We start from the raw sequence: 27,854 nt of genomic DNA on the forward strand, positions 1-27,854 counted from the left end.
AAATGGAGCTATTTAATAGCTGTTGAGTGAACAGCTTTTAGAGCAGAGAACTGAAAGAAATGACAGGTGATTGAGAGCAACACCCTTGAGGAATCAGACTCACATTTCATGAAATGACGAATGACTGAAAGCTTTGGTTGAAAGAAATGAGGGACTGATGGGGAGAGATGGAAAGAGAGAAAGAGAGAGATGCAGACAAAAGGAAAAACATTTGCAGCCTGCCCTGCCCCCTCAACACTCTCTGGGGAACAAGGGATTATGGAAATGTATAAATGCAAGAGAGAGGGAGACTGACAGACAAGGAGGAGGAGAGCGAGGGGAAGAGAGAGAGCAAATAAGAGAGGGAGGGAGACAGAGCGATGCTATTGGCTGACCGTTATAACATCAAGCGTGATAGAAATATTTCTCTCGCAGTCTAAGAAACTGAGGAAGAGACAGACCGAGACAGTAGACTCAGGAAACACATTCAGGTCTGTTTTTGAAATCTCTGGAAAAGATAAAAAAGAAAGGAGATTTTAGAAAGAAAGAAAGGCAAATCAGGAAAGGGGAGACAATAGGAAGGTGGACTAATTAACTTATGACTTCTGAGGGCTGTGGAGATTTTTTGCTTAACAACTGGAGTGATTTCAAAATCAGAATAAATGCGACTCAACATGTAGATGTTCTGCAGGTTTCTGGTTAGAATTTCCCCCGTTTTCCCCTTCCCCAGAATTGAATAGTTTACCCTGCGCGTCAGCAAAGACAAGTCTAAATGTTTTTGGAGAAATCTGAGGGATGCGTCTGAGGGAAAGATGCAGAGCAGAGAATTCTGACATGGTGCCGACCCAAATTGACAGTGACGAGGACAGAGTGGACTGTACAGTGGCAGACACGTCTCCAACCAGGCACAGGTATTCTCTCCTTGATATTAAGATCAGCCAAGACATTGATCCATGCTAACTGAAACTATCAATGTTGTGCTCTTGTATTCGTAAGTCCTCTCGGATGTGTGATTTTGGCTTTGTAACGTTAAATTGTTGTTTCATTTCAAACCTGATTCCGACGTTTGCTGGCTCACTGATTTATTTATATTTGCAACCAGTGAATTGCTTTGTCAGAAAATAAATAATGTCTAATATGCAAAGCAATACCTTGTATCTTCAGCACATGATCGTATTTATGTGGAGGTAAATCACTGCTCAAATATTCAGTAATAAAATAAGTAATAAACCAAGAGACTGTCTCTGTAAATAATAACTCACAGCTAATCTGCAAACTATGGTTGTTTACAAATGTGTAAAATGTGATTTAGAGATCTACGTCGTTAATGGTGTTCTTGAATTAGAGCAACAGATGAACTGAAAGCCATAAGACAAACTACTGAACTACCACAAGCCATAACCACATTAGACAAAAAACCTCACTGTCTTTAAAACGCAGTGCTGTGCTTAGTATCGACAAGAATCCTGTGCTTCTGTTGTCAGCGTGTCAGTCAGACACTTTGTGGTTTGCGTTACTGTGAGGGGAAAAAAAAAATGTGTAGGCTTTGTCTAAAGAGAAACTACATGGAAGAGGAGGAGACAGACATTTTGCCTGTCAGAGACTGAAAAGAGGAGCATCAGGCCAACAACAGACAACTGTGGCTCAGAACAGATATAAGTGCTTCCCAAATCAAAGCCAGGAAGGGGTCGTCCTGCTGTGAGACACGCAAGAAGAGACAAAGACAGAGCATGAGTGGAAGCAGCAAAGCCAGGGCTCAAGATGATTATTGATTGTTACTAAAACTGAGTGCTTTACCTACCTGGACGGCACAGACTCAGCCCACGTCGGAGGGGAAAACAGACAATAACCTCCTCTAAAAGAAGGAGGGAGAGTGGCCAATAGCCAAAAGAGAGGCAGAGAGCAAGGGCAAGTTCCCTCTCTCTCTCTCGACCCATCTCACCGTCAGGCTGGCTGGCACAGCCATGGCGTTCACCTTTGCGGCCTTCTGCTACATGCTCACCTTGGTGCTGTGCGCTGCTCTCATCTTCTTTGTCATATGGCAGGTGAGTAGCACTGTGCACCCTGGAACCACTGCACACACGCTGAAACCAAAATGGGCACACGTAGGACCTGTGAACGCTCCGTCCCACGCAGGCAGACAAACACATCCACCTACACACAGTTGAAGAACACTGACAGGAACACGGCACACACACACCTCGCTCAGGTCCTCCAGAGGTAATGACATGCATAAATATGTCAGCTGGATCACAAAGAAAACTCCAGTGTAATTGTACTTCACTGTGACTGACGTTTTGAATTGCCTCTTAAAAGCCACCAAATGACACTTTGTTCCCTTTCATTTCAAACATCTAGCTGTGAAGATGATGATTCGCTGGCTAGAGATGAATTTTGACCACATTATACCTGAGATGCAGGAGTCTGAAAATTGAGTCTACATTTGTATGATTCTTTTCATCTATTTCCACACAGTGCATTTAAGAGCCCTGCTTCCATGCTGGTTTATCACTAGTATAATTAACTACAGCCCGTCTGACCCTTAGACCCTCAACAAAAGACTCCAGCTGACTCCATCCCTCCACATTAAATCAACCTACCTTCCCAGAGAACTGACAACAAACAGTTCCTCAAACAAGGTGTTCAGGGTTCAGCAAACGGCATGAAATGAGTACAGGGAGGCAGCAAAACACAGTGATCATAAATTTCACTGCCAGACTTGTGAATCTGTCTGCTTGCGGCATTTTAAATGGAATTTGCACACATATCGCTGGACACCGGTGCACTCGATGTTCTGGTTACACAAGTGCCAACTCAACAAACACTTTGCTTTGATCTCTCACCTTTAACATTCAATCCCCGGAGGCAGGAACAATGTGAAATACAAAACATATCATTATGAATATAAGACTTGAAGTGACTAACGTACCAATTGACTAAGTGGGTGAGACTACATATGAGTCAGTCAGTGTGTCTGTGTGTGAAAAGAGACGGGGAGAAGCGTGCGTCTGGCTCGGCGCTCAACCATGTGATTGAGACGCTTATCAAACTGATTTTGTTCACCCCTTCCCCCAGTCTGCTTCCACCCACGGGTACATCACCCCAATTCTATGTAGCTCACAACCAATCAGAACATTTGTTCACTGCTATAGTAACCATGGAGCCCACTGAGGGGCTCACCATGTCGCCATGGAAACTGCATCTGTTTACAACAGAGCTAAGTGTGAAAGAAGCCGAGGGAGAGCCGTATAGCCTCGTATGGGAAAATGACCACCAGGGGTGTTTCAATCTCAAACAGATTGAAATGTTTTCATTTTATCGGTCATTGCGGACGCAAGTCAGATGCTCACTTATCCGCAAATAATGTCTGTTATTTATTGCTTTTCAATGAGCTGTCAGAGCGAAGCTTCTCTGTTTAAAACCTGAAGTGATGACAAGCACAGCAGGTGGCCTTTATTCTGAGAATTATTAGTATTTTTATAGAGCTATTAAACAGGGAGCTGGTGATAACAATGATCATCTATGATCGCCTCACAGGGAACAGTTACAGAGCCATCAGTGCAGTGACAATGGTTTTGCTTTCTTGTCATCAATTTAATATGTATAGATATTTTACCAAAAGAGCCAAAGAAACAAAGCAATGCAAGATTTTAAATAGACCTCCAGCATACCATAATCCTTTTATAAAGCATAAATTCTAAATCATGCATTAGACATAACAATTTTTTTTGGAAGTGTCATTTGATGGCTTTTAAGAGATTATGAATAACTAAATGAAGAGCTCATTTGCAACAACACATACATTTAAAATGAATAAACAGTTTGAATGATATTTGCTTCAATGCATGATTTAAAAAACATGAAAATTATTATTTTTTCAGATATGTTATCAAAACAAACACAACACTGAATGATATTTCTTGGAGTGTACAAAAAAACCCTTTTGATTGAGCGAAATAAATATAAACAGTAATATCTGTTTTTGCAAATGAACCCTTCCAATGCTAATAGTAATTAAAAATCCTTCCTTTGACAGCCGCTTATGACTCCATGGAGTTTTTAATGTGAACTTTAATATCCAGCTCAAAAAAAAAGACATATACAATTTTAGAGGAGATGGACAACAGGGGAAAAAAATGATCAAATCCCAATCAATAATGTGTGACAACATGGGGGTAGAAAAAAAGACACTTGGTATAAAAACAATAGGAGCTCACATGAAGTGTAAGGAGAAAGAGCCAGGCTGTAAATAATTACACATGCGCTCATTCACTATTCAATCACCATTTGTGCTCTGGCAAAGTGAACAATGTAGCTGCAGCTGTACAAGATGTAGTGAGTGTGCAGTTCAGTCAACTGTTCCAGCTGCCCATCACAGTGCAGTGATACTGTACAACAGGCTGGGACTTTCTTCACAGTGTTGATATGATAACAACTGTGTCTTTGTCTGATCTGTGTACAGTACAGTTACAGCATGTGCATTCACTGGTGTTTTAAAGAAAACTAAATGAAAACAAACTCGCATGTCGGTTATTTTTCAGATCATTGCATTTGATGAGCTTCGCACAGACTTCAAAAACCCCATTGATCAGAGCAATCCCACCAGAGCGGTAAGAACCCTGCTGCTTCACTTCTTTCAACAATGATCAAACCCTCGCGTGCACACAGAAATCCCTTCTTTTTAGTTTCAAGAAAATCCCTCAATGATCTACACCTAAAGACTGAGAACAAACTGAGGGTTTCGCTCCAAAACTGGTGTATATAAGCTTAAATTTAATCTAAAGTCAATATTACAAATTTGCAAACCGGAGCTCACAGGCTCCTCATAAAGAGCTTATAAATAATGGTGTTTGATGGGAAACCTACAGCACAGTGCGGTCCTGCTGGAAAAGCAAACATTGTATTTCATGCAAATGAAGGTCGAAATGAAATGAAATCTTCCAAATGTTTTCTTCAGCTACATTTAGCCTCTCCATTAATTTAACAACATCAAATATTTGTTCTACTTTGAAAACACTTGCCACTAATCCAAGCTTCCAGGTGATTGCAGCAGCAGCATCCAGGCAACATGTGCCTTGAACGCTCATTTGTATGCAGATTGAAGCAATCAGCCTTCCACAAAGACACCGGCTCGTTGGCTTAATCAATTAAAGAGATTGATGCAAACGAAGCCGCTGTTTATATATTGAGATATTGTGCTGTAGCCACAAGAAAAGTGGAACAAGACAAGAACAAACTTGTCTGCTTGAGTCACATTTGAAAATGATGCTCGAAAATGAAAAATTTTCCTACCGAAAAAAAAAAAAGACCTAAAGTCATCAAGTAATTAATGAGGTTTTGTCTTCCCCCCTTGCAGTTTTGCTCATGTGCTGTGTGCATGCTTCTCTCTTAATCTTGTGCACAGCATAAAATAACATTATCATGAGTCAATAGTGAACAAATGCCATTATTCATTTAGCAAGTTAGCAGCAGCTGTGAATGTCTTTTTCACAAGTTAGCTAATGTTCTAGCGATCATGTGAACCTGCATCTGAACTGCAAAGTGATGAGGAGTGGGAGAGGAAACTGTGAAAGCCGTCGGTGGGAGTGTGGAGGCACGCCAGCTACAGGGGGTGGACACAATAATGGCAACACCTGTAAAACAACCCAATGCAGTAGCTCTGCTGTTTGAGATCTGGACTAAACGAATATTGAACATGACGAGCTTCATGGCAGCAGGATTTGCATTAAGGCTACTGTATTAGATTGCATTACATTGTACAGGTGTTCTTTTCAGCCGATCACAAACAGCCTAATCATATGATCTTAATCAACATGTCAGGTGTGTTCAGGGAGAACGTGTTCAGCCAACATGTGATACTGCCAGTCTCTCCCGAAATCAATAACCTGCACAAACAGAAGAAGACGTACAACATGGCAGCAGCCTTTGAAATCCAGCAGCGATTATTTCTGAGAATAACATGTGTTCGCTCAGCTGATGTTGTCTGCAGAAGAGACACGAGCAGTAAATATTTATTAATGAGAGAGGAATTACAAAAGAACACCACAGAAGAGGCTAAACACACTTCTCAAATCAGGTTCATGCGTGCAGTCATTAATCACAGTTGCAGTCGAAGAAGGAGACACACTGGCACTGTGCAAAACACTGTGATTGGCTGGTTGACAAAAAGTAATGTTAGTGACTATAAAGCCATTTTATTCTTACCTTCTACTTCATTTGAGGTTACTCAGATTAGACTAGATTATTAACTGAACTGCATACACGACAGCGCTCTTTGCTCTGCCTCTGCCTCTCGCTCTGTGAAATTTCTGCACTGCCGTTGATTAAAGTCTTCAGTGTTTCTTTAGTTGGGACAATTAAAAATTCAGAATGAACTGGATGACCTGACACTAATTAGGGCAGCTCAGGGAGGCCCCTGGCTGTAAAATCCAAGCAGAGTTACTGTAGGACAACAATTTATGAGTGCAATTACAAACCACACGGAGTACAGTAGCTTAGCTGGAAGGTCCAGCTCTGCTCTTTACATTTTAAAGCTCAGTGTCATGGAAGGATGCGGTGCACAAAGCAAGCAAAAAGAAAAGAAGTACAGGCCAAATCCAACAACTGCAAATAAACAGTGAGGTTGAAGAGCTGATGTCTGATGTTTGTAGGCTGGATGCTGCAGATTCAGGGCAAAATCATCTTCCAGTTCACCAGGGGAGTTTGAATTTATGTCCACAGATTCATAAAAGGTGCAGCCTACAGCTCCAGCTAAAGGGAGCGGACATCACAGGCGCCTCGATACTGGAAGCCATCAGCCTGTAACTAAAACAGATGACTCAATATGTCACACAAACAGTGTGAGAGTCTTTCCAGCTGAGGCTTCAGTAAGAACAGAGGAAACAAACACCAGTATGGTTTACACTTTCTGGTATAAGGCAAGCACTCAACATATAGCACATAGCTGCTTCCTATCTACTTCTATGTTTGTTTCACAGAATAAATGAAGAAAAACAGATAAACAATCTGTCTGTTGATTACCTGAATGTGATATACCTGCTCTCTTAGCCCGCTGATGGAAGCTGATGAATGCAGGTGGATGCAGCAAAACATTTCCCCTGCTAGCTAATCAATGAGCACCCAAATAAAGCATCACCATAAGAGGCCACTAGCTTCTAGCCAGTAGATGCAATAGAAGATGGACAGCATTCATTCCTGAAACTGCTCATTGAGGCCTCGACCAGGCCAAGGTGCAGAAGGTCTGCACCAAACATGATCGTCCTTTTCAAATGTGACTATTTTTTCCCTGGTTGAATCAGAATCAGAATGTACATGTGCATGTTTTACCATAGCCATGACATTTATATTTAAGCAGGAATCTCTGTATATTTGATAGTACTGCATTTTATTGATTTGCCACTGAATTTGTCAGCTGAGCAGCACCACAGAATTCACTGAAACTTAAAAATCAAGTGTCTCTCTTCCTTCAGATTTATGACAAAAAAACAACAACAACAAAAAAAAACAGAAATGTGCAGAGTGTTAATGAGACTTTATTTACACTCCACAGAGGGAACGGATTCTCAACATTGAAAGAATCTGCAACCTGCTTCGCAGAGTGAGTAATAGTTGTTTTTCACCTGCTGCTGGTGGATGACTAAAACAGAGGAGCCTCAGACAAGCATGACCATTTGTCTTTCTAGCCATTGTGAGGACCATGACGCACACTGATTCATTTCACATAGCCCCTCCTCATAGCCCACCATCAGTGCTCTGCACACACACACAGATGGAGAACACTGAAGTAGCTTTTATGTGTGTTGTGATTTTATTATTTCTTTTATGACATGTTATGGCTTTTGTAAAGAGAACGCCATTTTGAAGATCTCTGTGTGTTGGAAAATGCTCAATAGCATTACAGAGGACCTCAAATGAGCTTCAGTTATTATATCAGGTAATACACATAATACAACAATAGCTTTAATTCATCTGGGAGGGTAGCATGCTAACTGTACTCATGCATTTGTGCAGAGCATAGCGTTATCTTGTGCCGTTAGCTCTGAGATTATAATTTTGAGCCATGATGTGTTTTAACATCTGTGAAAAGACAAACGTTTTTATGACTGAACTAACAGCTAGTTGGTAAAAAATGGCTGTCATGCGAATAAAATCCAAAATATTGGAGGTTTATCTGTATGTAGCTACTGATCACAGATGTTTGTGCCCATTGACAGTTTGATTAATTGATTTAATCATTTTCCACAGTGGGGCATTGCAAGTGCCACCATCATACATATCCACTCCATCACTGTATAAATGTATGAAAAAGAAATGAGATTATACATATTTGTTTAACATCTTTGCTGCAGTGCAAATATAATTTCAATTACTTTTAACTGTTGCAGAGGGAGACAACATGCAGACGTAAAAATTATCATGGATAGCATGGATTTATTTAGCTAAAACCATGACAATGCTCACAAACGCAGAGCATGATGCAATAAATAAAAAATCTCTTTCCAGATCAATTTTCAAATACAAAGGTGATCAATCACTGACAGAAAGTGCTGTTCCCCCTGAAGCTAAAGTATGTTTTTTACACATATACCCGGAACACTTTCCAGCAAATGTAAGGAAATGCAAGATAATTAATTTCTGCCTGTTGCAAGCCGGACGTGTAATAGCTTTAAAATGGGAGGATATTCAGAGGCCTAAATCCAGACAAAGGATTAATGAGATGTCATGCAGTTAGACTGACTTCCACAGGAAGAGGTAAAGATGAGGATTTTTACAAGATGTGGACTCCTTCCTTACACTTCATGAAAGACCTGAATGTGGAACAAGGACTGGTGCTTCTACCACCATCATTCCAAGATGGCTTGTTATTTATACCACAGCTGGAGTGCTGTGGTGGTGAAAAGGCAGAGAGAATAGGATGATGACCGAACTGTATGATGTTTGTGTATGTGCGTGCATGTACAAATATACATGGGTGTGTTTTTGAGTGTGTATATGTATATGTGTATATGTATGTGTATGTATTAGGAATGATCACCTGACTGTGCAGCTGTTTCAGCACCAGAGACTAGGGACCAGCTTGTGAACATAATGGAGCATTTAGCAACTAAAGACACAGATATTTCTTAGTTTTTACATTAGCTGATTTGCATCTGGATTTGCAAATAAGAAACTGTTTGCAAACAGTTTGGTCAGGTGATGGTATGTCAGTGCTGCGTTCACAGCTTGTTGATTCTGGAAGCAAGCTAGCAGTCTCAGCAATCTGAAGCATCTATCAAACTACATCAACTTCTACCAACATCTAAAAACCAGTCCACATGCGTTTGAAACTATATTTGCACTTGTAACAGCAGCGAGCCAAGAGTAACATTAACACCTTCTGTGTGAAAGTGTTTGCCTCACGGTGTCGTAGATAATAGTTATATTAACAACATGCAACCACTGAGTGTTTCAGCGGTTTCCAAGGAGTTGTCGTAGTGTAATTACTGAATCATTTCAGTTTCCAAGTAACATGCAGACTATAACCTGACTCCGTGTTGATTCTGGTTAGCTGGTGGTGCCGGAGTACTCCATCCACGGACTCTTCTGCCTGATGTTCATGTGTGCTGGAGAGTGGGTCACACTTGGCCTAAATATCCCGCTGCTCTTCTACCATCTGTGGAGGTACGGTCCCATAACAGATGTCTGATGAGCTTCTGTTGGCCCGGTGCGAATGTGAGCCAAACCTCTGTGCTTTTTCAGGTTCTTTCATCGGCCAGCAGACGGGTCAGAGGTCATGTACGATCCTGTCAGCGTGATGAACGCCGACATTCTCAATTACTGCCAGAAGGAGTCCTGGTGTAAGCTGGGCTTTTATCTGCTCTCTTTCTTCTATTATCTCTACAGGTAAGTGGAAATTCACAGTCTTTTCAATACACTGATGCTTGGTCAGGTTTCAGTGATACCTTTCAGATTTGTTGTGACGTTGTTTGAACACACAATTACTGATCACAGTCTATTTCCTGCTGAAGTATGGTCTATGCCTTGGTGAGCTTCTAACAGACCTGAGATCTGGAGGAATAAAAAGAGGACACTATAAGAAAGACACAGAGGAACAAATGGAGACATCAACTCTTCCTCTCTATGTATCCCATCACTGGCTTGGGTTTTCAGCTGTCTCACCCTGGACAAAACAAGAAGACCAATCCGAGTGATAATGTGAAAGTAAAGATATTGCCTCCGCTCGATTATATCGCTTTATCCCAGATTCTGCTGTAGGATGGCTGGACACATCTTTGAAGGACTGAAATGAAAAAGAAAGAGGAAGCAGCAGGCGTTTGTGTTGCCTTTGACCCATTATACGAAATAACAATATATCACTGAAGGGCTGGAGTTTCCCATGCTGCTCTTACTGATCCAGCCGCTCAAGTCACTGTGAATCTCCAAACACTTAGGGGCTGGAAAACAAACGAATATGTCTGTAATCTCTGACTTTGAAAATGTACTGAAAGCAGGATTGTTCTGGTATCATTCCATGTATTTAAAAGATAGACACCTCTAATGTCAAACCACTGCTTTGATTGTGTTCCAGGTACATAAAACTGTAAGGTTCAGTTGTACGGGAGAACTTTAAAGCACTGTAAGAAAAGCAGAAGGCCCGGCAGGGAAGTAACAGACACTTTTAACCAGGATGGAGATAAAGCATAGACCAACACATCTCCTTGACGTCAGCCTCTGCCAAAAAGTTCACACGATAACTAACACAACAAGGAATTCATCATAGGTTTGCCTTCAAGGCTCAGTGCTTGTAATGTGCATTCAAAATAAGTATGTCCATAGCTGTAAGGACGTATTTAATGCTACATGCTAGGTTCACGCTTTCCAGAGAACTTCACGCTCAGACGTATAATGCCAAAAGTTTATATCTGAAAAACATTGTGCCAAATTACAAAGTCAGCGAAAAGAAGAACGATTGAAGTGCTTGCAGTATCTTCACTTACATGCTGAGGCACTGCGAGGCCTTGTCTTTATTTTCACTGTCTTTAACAGAGATTAGATTTTGGCACAATGTTTTTTTTATTCTTGAAAAAATAGAAAAAAAAACATATAGTTTTGTTGTATTTTTTAGTGTGCAGGGAGCGCCTTATTCCTATTTCCAGTGAAGTTTACTCTTATTCATCTATACTATTGTCATTTTAGCACAGCAACTTTTCTCTGATCCAAGGTAGGATAGAAATCTCATGTACAAAAAGCAATTAAAAACAGCAAACTAGCAATGTAATATGACTCATGAGACATGCCGATGCAGCGTTATTCAGTGTATGTAATAACTGTGAGTGGGACACGAGTGGCAGATGAGACAGTAACGACTCCATGACAAGGTTTCATTTATTTCAGAAGTGTAAAGACAGTGAGGTCAGCTACATCCACAATCATCCAGTTTCAGAGGGGACAGGCGGAAGACGTTAATGTTGCTGATGACCAAGATTTGTAAACTGCAGAGCCTTTCCTCTGCTGGCGCTGCCTTTGCTATCATGTGTCCATTAGTTTGACCTATTTGTAGATAAGAGATGGTTCAAATGTGTCATTTTAACATCAGTAGAAAAACAGAAACTCTGGAGCCTGAGAACAAACTGTGATGTTTGTCATGCCGGCTCCATGTGTAGTAAATGGTGATGATGACATGTCTGGTATATATAAACTGTGGGACTCACTTGGGGAAACATGTCTTGGTTACTGCAGCCTACTGAAGCAGTTTCTAATTATGTCAAAAGAAAAATGTTTAAAATTCAGGCTTCAACATGCAGGTGCATTTTTAAAGAGGCAAAATAACTTCTGGAAGCTTAAATACTACTCAGATAACCTGGCTGAACATTTTGTGTATGTTGGCATATTGATGCAAGGTTTAACTATAATTCAGTTGCAAACATGACTGTGGATACCAATATGAATTAAACAGCAGTACCATTGGATAAGTAGGTCTAAATTTTACTTAATTTCAACAAATGCCATGAAAAGATTAAAACCAATCGATCAATATTTTCACTTGCCTATCGTGTCTGTGGCTCCTACCCTCAAATTCATTTGATGCCAGTCTTTATAAACAGCTCACAGGCATATTGTGTAAGATTTAAAAAGGCTAAATAATTTCCTAAAAGTTTTTCAGCAAATGTCACTGACTATTTTCAGCTGCAGATTGATACACATTCGCCACTGTAGTGAGTATTCACAGCGGCAGGACAGTGTACTGTACTTGGTATTGATTCAAAATGAAGTACAGTGCTCATGTTGATCATAATGACGTCTCCCAGTCTAACAGTGTGGCTCAGTGATTTGTGTTTGACAGTTTAATAGCTCGATGACACATGAGCTAGACTGAGCTTTTGCTACACGGCCATTGTTGGTTTTGATCTCTTCAGAGGATTTGATGACAGTAATGGAAATCTAGAACATCTCCAGTCTTTAAGATCTTTATCCCCTTCCCAAAATTAAAAAGTGACACATATATTGCATTCAAAATTCACTGGTGGTGACCTGTTCGTGTACAGTACGTCATTACACATGCTTGCATTTCAGGAAGCTTCTTTCCTCTTATTCTTTCAAAGTGTCACATAACAACTTCACTGCAGAAGTTCTTCAAGTTTAAAAAAAACATTTTGTTCTCACTGCTGCTACTGTTGTCCTTCTGTGGTAGAGTTACACCACACACACACACACACACACACACACACACACACACACACACACACACACACACACCTCTCGTGTCAATCACAGTCCTTTCATGTCACTTTGGTACTAATGAGGAGTTTAGAGGGAGCCGTTCGAACCGCTTGTGTGATTTGAATTTCAACCAAATTGCAGCATTTGCTCAACTGAAGCAAATTTTAATAGTCTGTCATTGTTCCTGAAGACACGCAGTAGACCGTACATGTTGTTCCAAATGATGTTCCCATTCAAACAATTGCAGGACGCTGAGACCTATAAAACTCTGCCAACAATGTGAGTGTGTTGAGTCTGGACAATCACTATTAAAGCACAGGACCACGAGGAAAGGGAAGGAAATACAGCTCGGTTGAATGTCATTATGTAGTTGCTATAAACAAAGCATTTTAGAATTGTATTTATCTATTTGTATCTGTCTTTTATACATTTATCATCTATGTACGCTACAGTAAATTTGGTGGATTACTTTATATTTATTAGGTTACTCTATGATGTACAGTTAATAAACAGCGATTCTCATGCCATATTCTAATAAAACAGTAATGCCAAAAAGTTCATCTCCAAGTTTCTTATTTCCTGTCTGCTGAGGGTCAGTGTTTTGCCCATCTGTGAGGTGTTATACAGACATGATGCTCTGCCAACGGCAGAGATGCACTCGAGAAGAAAAATGCAACTCTGAGGATGATGAGGGGAATTTATAAGCGAGGGCACTGAGTGGTGCATTAGACAAAGTGCCACATCGAAAGCTGTGGGAAAAAACAGCTGCATTTAGAAGTGGTTTCAGACACATTCACACAGCCTCTTAAAAAGCACTGAAATAACTAAATTCCCTGAAAATGCCTCGCTGATGTGAAAAGAGCTTCTACTGAAGAGGCAGCAAAGAGAGGATGATAACCTTTCGTTATACCTCCTGAATACTAACACATCAAATTATAGAGCTCTGCATGCATAGCAAAATAAGTTGTTCATCTCCATAGAAAGAGATCACTGATGAAAATGTCACTGCAGCTGTACATGTACACAACATTTCCTGACATTTTTATGCTCAGCAATCTTTCTTCTGATTTGAAAAGACAAAACAAAACACAGTAGAAAATGCTGAGTGTCTCGTAGCCGGCTCGGGGACTTATTTGTGGGCTCTGTAAGGTTTACCAGGTTATCTCTTGTCTAAATAATGATTCAGGCGGAAAACAGAGCAACAGCGAGGCTTCAAGCTGGCGTTTTCCCTCTGTTTGAAAAGGACATATCATTCCCCGCTGTCACCATGGAAACTAAATTGTATTAGAGATTCCTGTTGACTCACTGTGAGGCTCTCACTCAAAACACAGAAACATCCAATTCAGGCAGGTTCACACGCCTGCTGCTCTGCACAATGCATGCTTTCAAATCTCTGTGACATTCAGTACATATAGAACTGTTTCATGTATAACTCATGACAATCACAACCCCAGTGCTTCTTCCCACCTGCTCACCCCAGGATGCAAACACACACACACCGACATGCAGACTCACACACATGCAAATTGCTCTCTCACTCACAACGCATGCATCTGTTTCTTGATCTGTCTCATCCTACGGCTCACACCGTTTCACACTCATCATCCCGGGCTCTTCCTTTTCTCAGCACCCTCCACCACGATAATTGTCCTCTCCCCTCCCTCCTACGTCTGTGCTCTCCGAGAGGTGTTACCATGGAAACTGGCTACAACTGATGGGCCTGAAACGTCACGATTGGCATGCACAATTGGCAAGTGCATGCACACACAGAGGTGCACACACACACACACACACACACACACACACACACACACACACACACACACACACACACACACACACACACACACACACATTTTGCTTGCTCATTATTATGCAAGGCACTCTGGATGTTGCATATTATTATTATGGCTGTATAGACATCCATGCAGAGGAAAACCATAAGGACACGTTGTATATTAAGGGCTGCACTTGGTAAGTAATGACAATTACAAGAAGACTAGAGAGATGGAGAAGTGTAAGCATAACTCAAAAAATAATTAATTAAGAGACTTAATTAAAAAGGAAAGGGGGAAATATGAATAGTTGTTGTGTGGCCTGTAGGAATTCTGTTTAATCATTTCATGCACAGACTTTTGGCAATTTGCACGTGAAGACTAAGAAAGAAAATGAAAAACAACACCTCACTCACAAATCAGCTCTAGTCATTAAATTTGTTGTGTTTGATCATTTTCTAATAGCACCACTTCCACTTTGTGATGACAAAAAAGACTGAAGAGAATTAGGATGTTGTGTTCGCTTTCTTTCTTCCTGAGAACGAGGCAGGAGCAGATGTGCCGTCTTAACAGCGACTGTCCAAGAATGTGTCAAACCTGTTCACACTTATGCTTTTATTTGGACTGTGGCTCGTCTGCCCAGACAGAGACTTGAGCATGACTCACTCCGTCAGCTGCTGTCTCTTTTATAAAAATATCCATCGCTTTCATCTGTAACTGAATGCTGAGTTCATTTTCAATGTATTGCCTTCTTTATACCAAAATCATGGCATTACATCTGTCCATTATGTGCAAGTTACTCTGAAAAACAAATGACTAAATATGACCTTCAAAATGTGCTTTTGCTAAAAATGAAAGGTTATTTCTAAACTATGAATCTGTGGTGGAATAAAACATCACATTCATCTGCCGTCACACTCGTGTGTTTGATCAGTTCAGACTGTATGGGAGAGGTAGGACGTGCAGGTTATTGATATTTGGTCAAATTTCTAATTTAAGCTCAATTATAGTCTTGGTCTGTTCCTGACTAACTTTAAGATTCAATTTTAAGATCAAATCACAGCATATGTTTTATGAATGAGGCCTTGAGGCTTTTAAAACTGAGGTTTCTGCTATGCTCGTTTTGCTCTTAGTAATGATCATGACAGTGTCTAATTTTACCCCTGATGACAGACTACTAAAATATTGATCATAATGGAGGTTAAACACTTGAAATATCGTCATAGCTTTCTATGAGCAGGAAGGGCAACAGCAGCCCTTCTCAGTGAAAATACACATTGAATATCAGATCAGATCAGTTTCAAACTGATCTAAGAGACTGGACTGAACTGATTTTGAGAATATTTAGGCAGTTTAGACAAAAATGAACACATGTTTGCTGCATGATCAGAGAATTTGAGCTTTGGTGCGCTTGTCCAAATCTATCATTATCTTTAGACACGAGGAGCAATACTCCAGCACAGTGTGTCTGGATCAGTGGTGTAAAACGTGGTCAGATCTTTATTAAAGTAAAAGTACCAGTATAATGACTTTAAGTACTCCACTACAACTCCTACATTCAAAATCTCACTAAAGTATAAGTACATTAGTAAAATAAGACACATAAGACTTTATTGATCCAACACTGGGGAAATGTACTTGTTACAACAGCAAGAATAAAAAGGAGATGTAGAAAAAGAACAAAGAGACAATAAAAAAGACACAAAGTAAAATCAGCTATAGATACTATGTACATTATATAGAAAAGAGTATACAAAACAGTGGCTGGTGAAGAACGGCTCAATCTCACAATGGATTTTGAGTTGCAGTATTTGTGTTCTGCAGAAAAAACTATCCCATCCCCCACATCTCATATATTATTGGATATTACATTGTCAGACTGCTAATTCTGATGCATTATGTAAGCAGAATGTTACTGTTGTAGTTTGCTGTAGTGGAGATAATTGCAACTATCTGTCATGCAGTTAGGTAGTTTATCCTAATCCTAATTTGTTGTGAAATATTGGCTCATTTGCCTTTTTTTAAAAAACAAAAAAAACAAAAAACAATTGTTTAAATGAGGGGAAATTCCTCTTCAGTCAAACCACCAACTGCTCATAGATGTCTGAAGTAAATGTAGGGGAGAAAGAAATATATTTCCCTCTAAAGATTTGTCTTATCATCTGCCAGGTGCCACTGCTACAGTCAAATAATACTCAGCACATTCAAGGTGGTACATAAACAGGAAAATGAGCAGAATCATGATAAAATCAAAACATATTGCACATATGATACATACAAAGAAAACTAAGAAACCTCTGTATTAATTCAGCAGAAATCCGGCCACAATAGATAATCATGGCATTATACAAGCTCATTCCTAATTTGCACTTAGCATATGAAAAACAACGCAGAATAGCTTGAGTGCTGTGTAGGCGAGACCAGAGGCCAGCTGTACTGTAAATGGGTTTAAGAGGTGAAAAATGAAGGTGTGCATCGGTAGAGTTCTCTGTCATCTGCATGCCTCATTGCATACGAGAGAAATACGATTTGCAGCCGGTTCATTTATAATTGAAAAGGGCAAATCTGAAGCACAGAATCTTTAGACAAACTGCATCGCCTGTTAATAGAACCGAGGTCTAAATCTGTTTAGAAAAGTGGCAACACACAATTTGCTGACAACACGATGCACCTGTGACCTCCACGGTGAATCAGCTTGCTCTGAAAAAGGCTTCAAGAGGGACCATTGCTTTCGTGCTGATTGAGGCCGTTTATCATGAGGCTCTGATGGCACTGACTTGTATTAATAAAACCCATATACCTTTTGTCCCTTAACTGGGAGCAGAGCGTATTCAAAACTGAAGCCTGACAGATGTTAAAGAAGTCTGCTATTAAGGCCCGTACGCTGCTAAGAAAATTCATTCAAACAGGATGATGATAACAGGTTGCAAGAGGTTATTAAAAGCTGACAGCCATATTAGCACCGCTTCATTGTACTCTATGCGTAGATTCAAATCTTCATACTGCACAAAGGAATAATTCATTTCACTGTACATGCATGTCATCGAACTGCATTCGAGGCGCCTGACATTAATACAACATTATTTTGCATTTCCAACAATGCCCCAAGACATTCAAAAAACTGTTTGTCCAATTAAGATGCATGAGCTGTCGTCTGCTTGTGGTTGTTTATTTCACAGTATTTCACAGCACATTAAAAAAAAGAAGACACTGTAAAAAAGCAAACATGGTAAAAATGCTGCGGGCCAGTCGCTTCATTAAAAAAGGCACTGGTGTTTATATGGAAATGCATTTATTTGTTATTTGTCAGGCAAAATATTTCATTATCAAAATAAGAAAAGAATCACAGTCAGCACTGTCTGTTTTTTTTTTTTTTTTGCCTCTCATGCTGTGATGCTTCAGCTGCAGAAACACAGAGCAGGAGGCGCCTCTAAAGCAGACTGACTTTACCGACATCATGAATTAGAAATAGTGATCCCTTGAACATCATTTTGTTACTGAACCGCAGCCTTACTAATCAAGGCTGATTAAAACTGTGAGCTTCCTGCAGACAGTCGCAGCACCAGTTATTACTTGCGCTCTGCGTGTTATTGCTAAGTTTGTGTGGAGTTACAAGGATATTGCATGACAGTTTTGGTCCCATTCCACCCGTCTGCTCTCCCCTTCAGTATATATAAGGGAAGATCCTGTAGGGGACACGACGGCAGTAGGTGTCCCACGCTAGTCCGTATTTTGCCCTGCACTGTCGCTCATCACGGTCCTCACGGTGAATCAGCAAGATGGTGAAATAAATCACATAAAAGTAAGGCAGGAGATGTGAGAATCCTAAAGAAAAGAGAAGCACACAGAGAGTTTAAGCCGTAGTATATAGCATAAAAACATAATGTCGAGGAAAACTGATGAGATTGATCATCAAACAGAGACCAACTATCACCTTTTCCATCCATGATGTGAACACGTGAAAGAAGTAATCAAGTGTCCATCCTCCTCAGTTAATAGCTGCACATTTTCTTTTCGCATTGTCTTTTACAAAAGCCCTGCAGTGAATAACACTTTAATTGAGCTTCTAATGTTCCCAGTGTTGATTCACCTCGATGGTTATGTTTGAGACTGCACTTAAAAGTCTTTTTGAACAAGTACCTCTTTGAGTCAGTGTTTCTTCAGCGACTGTCTGGATGTGACCACTGTTCCTCTTTGTCAGTGCGGCTTTCATCCGTCTGAAATATCCCATGATGACTTCTCCTTTTTTTTTTTCCTTTGAATGCATAATTTAGCAGTTTATGACTTTTGCAGCCGCAATTAAGGCAGAAACTACAGTACATCTCAATTACAAAGGCAGCTACACAAGTTGAGTCACATAACGTTTGAATATCAATGAGCAGAATGTGTCAGCTGTAACAAAAGTCTGACAGAAACCATTTTAGGATGTGAGTTTTCTGAGAACATAAGGCAGCTTACAGAGGAACAAAGACAGCCGGCTGTTGCTGCCTTTATTGCTTCTGCTTCAGTCACAAACACTGTATAATTATCTAATAAGGACAGGAAAGAAATCACAATGGCGAAGGCTGGGTATCAAACTTCAAGTTTTTTGGTGCCAACCAAAATGCCTCAATAACACAGAATAGCAGAAACTGTCAGCTACTGAAAGATTTGTTCATTTGTTTGCCTTTTTTGGTCAGATCCTAAATCCTAAAATCTGTATTTTCATGGCAACAGTGGGTCACATGGTGAGTTGCATATGAAAGGGTTTGCTCGTAGTGACTCGACAGATCATTATGCCGTGACTTTGCAGTTCCCCTCAGCTCTATGGAGCTTTTTAACATCTTTCAGCTCATTGTTTTGCTGTTCCAGCCTGCAACGTTATGTTCTGGTTTAGTCTCGCTGCTTGTTCAGTGTCGTTTTAGGCCGCAGAAGGCAGCTTTGTTCAGTAAAAAAAGCTCTAACAACCCACTCTACACTACCTGCTACCAGCACTCAGGCACTGTATCAGAACAAGTGCTAATTAACAACCACATCCAGCCCCAACAATTTAGCATCAGGAAAGTTGTATTAGTAAAGAGGATACAGACACTTGAAAATCCTTCATAAGCCTTTAAACTGACCATTTAGATGAATCGACAGTCTCATTATCAGCTTCACCAGGGTTTACTGGTATTCACTGCAGGGCTACAGGATTGTTTAGTCAGACGTTTCTGTTATTTTGTCCATCCACTGTAAAGATGGAGAGCAGTGACAGTGGGATCCACAAAGTGCAGATACACTTATCAAATTGTGTTATAGTTCAAAATTAATTGATGTTATGAGTCAGATAAAAATGAGCAGCATCGCTCTTTTAAATGTGTCTCATGTCATTAAAAGCACCAGAGCATCTATTCACTCTGATGATAAATACAGCTGGATACGATGAGCCTGACATTAATCTCTTACCTATGACTTCATCCACTTTTTCCAATGAGGACTCTCTGCATTAAGTCAGTGTGGCCTGCATGCAAAATGAGCCTCGCAGCGGCTTTTATGCTGTCTTACCACACGGCAGGGACCACGCCAGGGCCATGAGGAGGTCACCGAGGTAATTGGGATGACGAACAAGACCCCACCAGCCGGACACCAGCAGCCGCTTCCCTGTTGCTGTGGCGATGGTCTCCAGTCCTGTAAGAGGTCGTGGAAAACGTAGATATTCCAGAGTAAAATATGCAAGTCACTTTGTCAACTCTTCATTCAGATGCAAAGAGGGAATGCATTTTTCACCTCTTCATTTACAGAGTTGAGATACATTATTAGAAATAAGATGTGACAGAGAAAAATGACTGACGTGCAACACTCGGATGTGAAGGGTCTCGTCTGAACTGGTTCTTCTGTGAGTTGGATTTTCTGAAAATATAATATCCAATACCTGACAGCAAAGAGAAAACTATTAGCATTGCCATCTTTGACCATGAAACACAACATATTACAGCCTTATGAAAACGAGCTAACACGTGATTACCATTCAGTGCTACTATAACTGCTGCTCCAAGGGAACTTAGGGCCTGTGGGTGCACAACCAGGAAGGCAGCCTGCAGGCTGTATGTGAAGGGAACCCACGCCAGGTCCCCAAAGACCAGCATGAAGCCAAAACCATCATGCACAATGTCCATGGTCGTCAGAACTGCCTCCTGTTGTGGGGATAAAGTGAAAAAGCCAGTAATGATAATTCAAAGTACAAAGATGCCAGGCTGAATGTTTCTGAAGTCTTTTGGTGCGCCAATTTTGAAATAGCTGCAGGACTAAAATGAGAATTCATGTCTGACATTTGGATCTGCAGTGCTTAGCATAATCTTTATCTCTGACTCCGCTGCCCCCTCACCTCGTTCCACAGAGCGTCTGCCACATACAGCAGCTGGAAACTGTTGACCAATATCATGGCGAGTGAGGGGGAGCCTCGAAGCTCCACCTCCTTCATCAGCATGCCAAGGTTGATGACGACCTGAGAGGGAGACAGGTGAAGTCAATGCTGATTCACATTGCTCGCTTCACCTGCACTTCCCAAGTACAGTTTGTGGTGAGAACAGAGCGGTTTGGGAACCATCAAAACATCAACATCACTGTATGTTATGAACAGCTTACAAATTACATCAGTAAAGCTGGGCTGTTCGGCAAGTAAACAGAAGAAAAATCCTGTGTACCTCACTGTATTAGCCCTTAATATGTTCATTATTTTGGACATTATCAGCAATTGTAAGATGCTGAAAGTTAAAAGTATATAGTTTTAACATTCAACAGGAAGAAAAAATCTCCCACACACTGTCTGTAGCCAGTTGGTGGGAGCTTTTTCTGTCCTCTCCTACGCACCTGGCTTTAAAAAATTCAGATGTGCAAAGGTTTTACTGTTCATACTGTAAATACAGAGGACAAAAAAACGTAAATAAAGCACTCGTTACATCAACATCTTCCAGGAAGACTTGATCCTTTTACAGACTCTATGCGACTCGTAAAGATAAAGAGAACCCTGTTGTAATTTTAGGAACCTTATTTGTTAATTCTCAGAGGAAATTCTATAATTTGTCTTATTGGGTCTGATGACTCAGACGCAGATAATGATGCGCATCCCTGTCCTCCAACAAACGTCTCACTGGGTCAGGTCATCAGGGAGAAAAGTTTCTGATTCTGTGTCAAAGTAAGACCACAAATTATTATGGAAGAGGAGGGGAGAGCAACATCGCCACCTGTTGGCTGTGTTGGGTCCTTTACCAAAGCCATCAGTGTTTGTCAAAGTGTACAAGCACATATCTTAAATCATACGCTTACAAACAAAGTGAAGATCTTTTGCTTTCAAATTAAAATCTCTTGTTTTACTCCATTACTTCCTCTTCAATAAGAGTAAATATGCACCTTTTCACAGAAGTTTTCAATCAGTGTTTGGATTTTAAATTCCCAAAAATGAGTGGATTTGAAAGTGATCTGATCTTTAACTCACCCAGCCAATCAGACCCGGTCTGAGCTCACAGAAATATTTAAGGTCAAAGTTTCCAATCCGGGGGTTTAGCTCCCGTCCAATGAAGAAGTCATACAGCGGATTTCCTAGATAGGAAAGAAGAATGAATGCATTGAGAAACATAAACACACATGACTGTGCTTTCACTGTCTGCAGGTACATACTGTAAATAAAAAGTGAAAAGTTAATTAATATCATGCTTACTGGTGTATCTAAGTGTGGCATGCGATTGACTTTATCAGCAATGTTTCTAAATGATCTATTAGTAGTCAGTTAATTAGCAATTAGCTGAAATCTACATGTGATCAAAAGCTGTTTATGTGTTTTAGCTTAATTAAATCCACTGTCTGATACACTCACTGTCAGATGCAATCGGCCTTTTTCAAAGCAGACAGTTTGACATGTCACGGTAAAAGAAGCACAGCTGTAATCAACAGTATTAATTGACGGCTGCATTCCATTTAGATGTATGAGTTCAAAGCTCCGGGCTTGTTTGGCTTACTGGGATGCTTCAAAGGAACAGAGCCATCATTAGCAGTGCTAGTTCCACCTGTGCTTTTCCTGCAAATCAAAAAATGTCTGCTCTGAAAAAGGCCTCTATCGATCTGTGATGTAAAGCCTGATCTGTGCGCAGCCACGTTCCACCTGCCCGTCTCGGCTTCATTCAGTTATCAGTTAACCATACATGCAGCTGCCTGTTTCACATGTTTTATAGTTTTATAGCATGGCACTGGATTCATGCTGTTGAAGCCTGGATTGTTTTTTCTTTTCACAAACTGGGATGAACGTAATCTTCAGCAAGCAGGAGCTGAATCATAATACTGGATGCTCTCAGGTTTCTGCCTTTAGATGCAGCAGAGCACAGCATAGCCAGTGTAGCAGGGTCAGCTTACTTGAAAGAGCGCTCCTGATGCCTGCAGGCTCCTGGAGAGCTCGGCTGTTAGATAATTACCCACAGGAATACCAAAACCCCCAACCAAAGAATAAAAGAAGCCTACAAAAGCAGTGTACATCACCAGTAACTGTGTTTTAAAGAGTGTTTTAGGGTGGACTCTTCCTTTAATGATGAACCTCCACTCTCACCTGTGTTGCCCCCTAAAGCGAGAGCATGAGAAGGAGCCCAAAAGGAGCGGATGTAGAGGTAGACGGAGAACAGGAATGACACCGCTATTGCACACACTGCCAGAGGCAGCAGCAGCTCAAACAGATACCCCAGAGGAGCCCTGAGCCCCACTAACAACATCAGCAACACACTGCTGATGCACAGGCTGTGAAAACCTGAGGGAGAGAAACAAACAAAACTAAATGCTGTAGCCTGGGGGAGAGAGATAAGCAGACTGACACAGGCCGCTTTAAAAAAAGGTAAAAGTTGGAAGTGGTAGAACTTCGAATTGTGTAACTTCAATAAACTTTAGCTCAAGGTCAGATCAGGCAGACAATGCAGAGGTTAAACTAAGAATAAAATGTCACAGCAGGCGCATAACTGTGAAATAGTACAGTTATCATAATATTACTTTATAATACTACAGTATTATAGACAATAATGTAATGTAATTATTCACAGTACAAAGCCAGTCATTGGTCAATATGTCTCATAATCAAACTGTGCTTGTAACATATTCATATTAAATCCTAAAAATAAATCAGCATTAAAACATAACTCAACAGTACCATTTATGGGATACTTGAGACGCGATCCATCCCTCAGCACTAATCCCTCAGACACCTGCAGGGGAATACACTCACTTTGAACATGAGCAGGTGAACTTATCCTGTGCATTCATTAATAACTGGAACAGCGTTATAGGCTCAGTCAAAGCACATAAGAATTTTCTCTGAAAATTAATAAGTCTTATCTTTGAGCTTTGCTAGCAGTGGATATTTGGGTAGAAAGTCAGCCAATCAAAAATAAGCAATTCATGTTCAGCTTTGTGCTTATATGCATACTATCATGTTAAGGCTGGCTGATGTGACACGAGCATCACTATGTCAGTATAAATATTTTACCCTATCACTATATATCATGGTATGGCAAATATATGTGAAATCAAATCAAAAAAATATTCCTAAGTGAATGTCCCACATCAAAGCATTACATGAAAAAAAAAGTTTTGAAGTGAGACTATGTAACTTTTGAATGATTCCTCCTCCAACAAAATGAAAAGTTGAATTCATGAAAAATTAAATGCACTTTTGCTGAATTCATTACACTCAGGATCACAGATGGACATGACACATGGCATTTTGGAAAATAGACTTTCTTGCAGAGAACAAGAAGATCAACACCCCTCTTAGATATGTATTAAAGATGTAGCATGACTAGCATACGGTTAGCTTAACATGGCATAAAAACAGCTACCCTGGTTCTGTCCAAACAAAGCTACCTAATCACAAGCACCTCTGAAGCTCACTAATTATCCCGTTATGTGTCTTTTGTGTGATGCGTTCAACACCCTCAGACTAAAGACTATTTCTTGGCCTGGAGCAGTAACTTGCTGTAGTCTCCACTGGTTACAGAGGAAATGCTCCAAGTCCGGCTAACTACACCTGGCAAAATGGCAACACACTTCAGTTTCTGTACTAATTAAACAAACGAAATATACAGTAATCTTTAAATAATTCAGAAAGCTTTAGAGGTGGTGCATGTAAACTTTGAGCATGCTAGCTGTTTCCCTCTCTTTCCAATCTTAATGCTAAGCTAAGCTAACTGGCCTCTTGCCAACAAGCACAAAATATCCAACTATTCCTTTAAAGCCAATGACTCGATAGAAGATTGGGAAATTAAGGCAAATTCAAAGTAACATTACATTGTAATTACCAGATGTGGGCACATTGGCCTTTTGCTTTAACAACTTAGTTTGTAATTATAATATGCTTTGAATCATTCATTTAAACAGTGGTTACACTGATCTGATCATATTGTCACAATTCCACTGGAAGTTGACTGACAATAATTATTATTTAATTTGTTACTATTCATTATCATGTAGTCATTAATTATTATCATTTACTTGAACAGACAACAGATGATTGTATGGCTGGTTGCATTATCAAAGTCAACATAAAATAATCTAATCCAGAGGCAGCTTCCTTCTTGATGTGTTTGTCACCACAGATGGCTTTAATGGAAGTTTAACCTTTTAGCAGGCTGATGAAGGCTGGTGTCATACCTTTCCGAATGGCATCGAATAGAGGAGGACATGCAGAGCGATCCAGCCCAGCAGAATCACGAGGGCCAGCGGGTCCCACAGCTGGTCAGAGGAGGGGAGGGGAGGGGGCCACTGGAGCACACTGGCCTCAGGAGATCGACTCACAGAGATCAGAAACAGCACCGTCAAGGGAAGAAAGATGGGGATGCATATGGCACCTGTGAGATGATTACAGATACAAGTGAGATGGCAGACGGTTGTGTTTAGACAACCTGCTGACATTACTGAGAAGCAGCCGGAAGCAGAGAAAACTGGAGCACACTTGACCAGTGAGAATCTCATGTACCAGATTAATATAGCAAATGTGTGTTCACTGTGAATAATTAAGCATGCGGTGGCAAAACACTTAGATTGGCTGTCAGCATGGGCGCTACAGAACTCCTGGTTCACTTCAACACTGTCAGATCTGTAGTGCGCTGAAACCCGAGCTGTCATGCTCACAACATGGTTTTACTTTAAAAACAACTGGAGAGCAAATTGGATGTGATGCTCAATATACAGAACAGCGGGAGATATACACACACACACACACACACACACACACACACACACACACACACACACACACACACACACACACACACACACACACACACACACACAAGCTGTGCTGTATTAGTGCTCTTATTTCATGTCATGTCTACAAGGACAGATCTTACTTGAGTGGTTGTGATGATTCTCAGTTAGAGCTGGAATCATCAGTCCTGTGCTGATAGAGCTGTGAAACTAGTGATCTTTACCACTGTGATTTTTGTGGCAGCAGTTTCATGACCTACAACATACCAGCGCAGCCACCAATGCACCAGTGTCTCTGTATCAAAGGTAGTGTGAAGTAGCACGTGACAGGACTGCATGAACACAATGACACAAAATGGGTGCTTTACTGTGTGCTTAGCTGCAGCACGTGCAGTAGTATTTTGTGCTATGCATTGTGGAGTTCATGGTTAAGGGGTTTAAATAAAGTGACAGTGGAAGTAATGTGATATAAGGTAAGTTGGGATGTCTGCTCTTTGACTCACCCAGGGTTCCTCCAAATTCCCTCTCTGTGTCATGTGAGGATTTGTGTTTGAATACTTGGCTGTTTGGCCTCATTGTTGGTCTCCTGTGAAAATATTTGACAGCATTTAAGTCAATATAAAGAAATTTGAGGAACAAATGAAGAGCATTAGGTGGCAATGCCAATAAGGTAAAACAACAGAAGTAATGCCAAAGTAATAAAGCCTTCTGATGACGGTGAACTTCTATCTGTAACAAAGCCGACATACTTTTTCTGGAATCTTAATTTTATCCGACAATTACAATAATCCTCAGAACAATCAGCAGTACAGCTAATTGCAATTAACCTCTGAATCTTATAAATTAAGACCCAGCGTTCCTCTTTAAACAGGCCATAAATGCTTTCAGTGTAACCTTAGACCTCACTGTGTAAGCCTCATTACAAATTAACACAAATCCTTACTAACAGCAGTAAAGCAAAGTAATTGAGTACATTTACTCAAGTTCTTGTGCTTAACTTGGATATTTCCAGTTAGTGTTTCTATGCACTATGTACTTTCTACTCCACCACTGTACATACACGTAGCAGCCATAGTTACCAATGAGTGATTTTACATAAGAAAACACTATGATAAGTTTATAGAGTACAATACGATGCATTATTACATATTATTATAGATGAAACGCCCTGCACATCCTCACAGTTGTTATTAACCATATGGCTGATGAGACCTCCTCTGATTAGAGTAGTGCATAACCATGCTGGGACTTACATGCAGTAGCTTCATTCAACAAACTTCATTACTACTAATTTGCACTTTGAAAGGGGCCATTCTGTCACTTTTGGTCGCACATTTGCTGTCAATACTTTAACTTCAGTAGAATTTTGTACAGAGGAAATTTACTTGTAACAGAATACTTTTACTGAACATAATGGTACTTCTACTGAAGTCTCCCACCGCTGCTCATGGAGACCATTAATCCCTCGGACTTGTTTAATAGGATGACACCTCATAATAATGCTGCCTCCATAGACTGTACACACTGTTGATCACAAATGGACCAAAATTGACCCAGAATGAAAGATCTGAATGAAAGTCAACAGAATCAGCGATGTGATGGTTCGGTGTTGACAGAAAGTATTTCGAAACTGTCTGTGTCAAATTGGCTGTTTTTTGTATAGTAGTGTCGTATTATTGCGGTCACTGATCACCGAGACAAAGTTCAGGTGAGCCTGGTGACTGTTCCTGTGTGCCTGCACATTTCTATTATGAGACAAAAGGCTGTTCTCTTGCTGTCTCCACACCCGCTGATATTAAAATGACCTGAACGCCACACAAACAAAGACTTTGCACAAAAATACAGAGCAGAGCAGAAAGCAGTTTGTCTTCTAACACAGTGAATATGGTGTCTTACCGGTGGACGTGTAAACAGCACTGGTATAATGTTGTAGTGCATCCATCCAGCAGCCTGCAGATGGCAACGCCTCCGAATTACGTTTAACTTCACGCAAAGTCTCTCCGCCAATCAGATTCCCCCGCGGTCATCAGAAGAGGGTGGGGAGAAGAGGGCTTAGCCAATCAAATGAGCCCATCATGTGGCGACAGCTGAATGCACGCTTCAATGTGGAATGGCTGTCGGATGTTGCGAAATACACCTGACTTACATCATATCTCCTTATACCTGCCCTCAACACTGAGGATACAAGGAGGAAGTCGTGTG

At 40.6% G+C, this 27,854-nt stretch overlaps 2 protein-coding genes across 2 annotated transcripts; one reads left to right on the forward strand and one right to left on the reverse strand.

Annotated features, from left to right (window-relative positions):
* Positions 1–299: 299 nt before the first annotated feature.
* Positions 300–13,235, forward strand: cnih2 (cornichon family AMPA receptor auxiliary protein 2). Its single transcript, XM_070983353.1, has 6 exons — positions 300–2,024; positions 4,521–4,589; positions 7,529–7,576; positions 9,527–9,639; positions 9,718–9,861; positions 9,987–13,235. The coding sequence occupies exons 1-6, from the start codon at positions 1,944–1,946 to the stop codon at positions 10,012–10,014; spliced, it is 483 nt and encodes a 160-aa protein (XP_070839454.1). The 5' UTR covers positions 300–1,943; the 3' UTR covers positions 10,015–13,235.
* A 2,801-nt stretch (positions 13,236–16,036) lies between these two features.
* On the reverse strand, positions 16,037–27,633 carry tm7sf2 (transmembrane 7 superfamily member 2). Its single transcript, XM_070983902.1, has 11 exons — positions 27,549–27,633; positions 26,156–26,238; positions 25,098–25,294; positions 23,599–23,653; positions 23,011–23,205; positions 21,910–22,013; positions 20,800–20,919; positions 20,440–20,608; positions 20,266–20,346; positions 19,980–20,102; positions 16,037–18,278 (listed from the first exon to the last, which is right to left on the reverse strand). Exons 2-11 carry the CDS (start codon positions 26,226–26,228, stop codon positions 18,118–18,120), a joined length of 1,278 nt encoding a protein of 425 aa, XP_070840003.1. The 5' UTR covers positions 26,229–26,238; positions 27,549–27,633; the 3' UTR covers positions 16,037–18,117.
* Between the last annotated feature and the right edge of the window lie 221 nt (positions 27,634–27,854).

The sequence above is a fragment of the Chaetodon trifascialis genome, chromosome 16, assembly GCF_039877785.1.
Source record: "Chaetodon trifascialis isolate fChaTrf1 chromosome 16, fChaTrf1.hap1, whole genome shotgun sequence".
In the NCBI taxonomy this organism is placed as follows: Eukaryota; Metazoa; Chordata; class Actinopteri; order Chaetodontiformes; family Chaetodontidae; genus Chaetodon; species Chaetodon trifascialis.

Excerpts from the sequence above, each read along its gene's own strand:
- tm7sf2 (XM_070983902.1), bottom strand. The coding sequence starts at position 26,228 with ATGAGGCCAAACAGCCAAGTATTCAAACACAAATCCTCACATGACACA. Across the intron at positions 20,920-21,909 it reads GACCGGGTCTGATTGGCTGG|GTCGTCATCAACCTTGGCAT; the intron begins GTGAGTTAAAGA and ends TCTCCCTCTCAG. Across the intron at positions 20,103-20,265 it reads TTCACATCCGAGTGTTGCAC|GACTGGAGACCATCGCCACA; the intron begins GTCAGTCATTTT and ends GACCTCTTACAG.
- cnih2 (XM_070983353.1), top strand. The coding sequence starts at position 1,944 with ATGGCGTTCACCTTTGCGGCCTTCTGCTACATGCTCACCTTGGTGCTG. Across the intron at positions 2,025-4,520 it reads TCTTCTTTGTCATATGGCAG|ATCATTGCATTTGATGAGCT; the intron begins GTGAGTAGCACT and ends GTTATTTTTCAG. Across the intron at positions 7,577-9,526 it reads TCTGCAACCTGCTTCGCAGA|CTGGTGGTGCCGGAGTACTC; the intron begins GTGAGTAATAGT and ends GATTCTGGTTAG.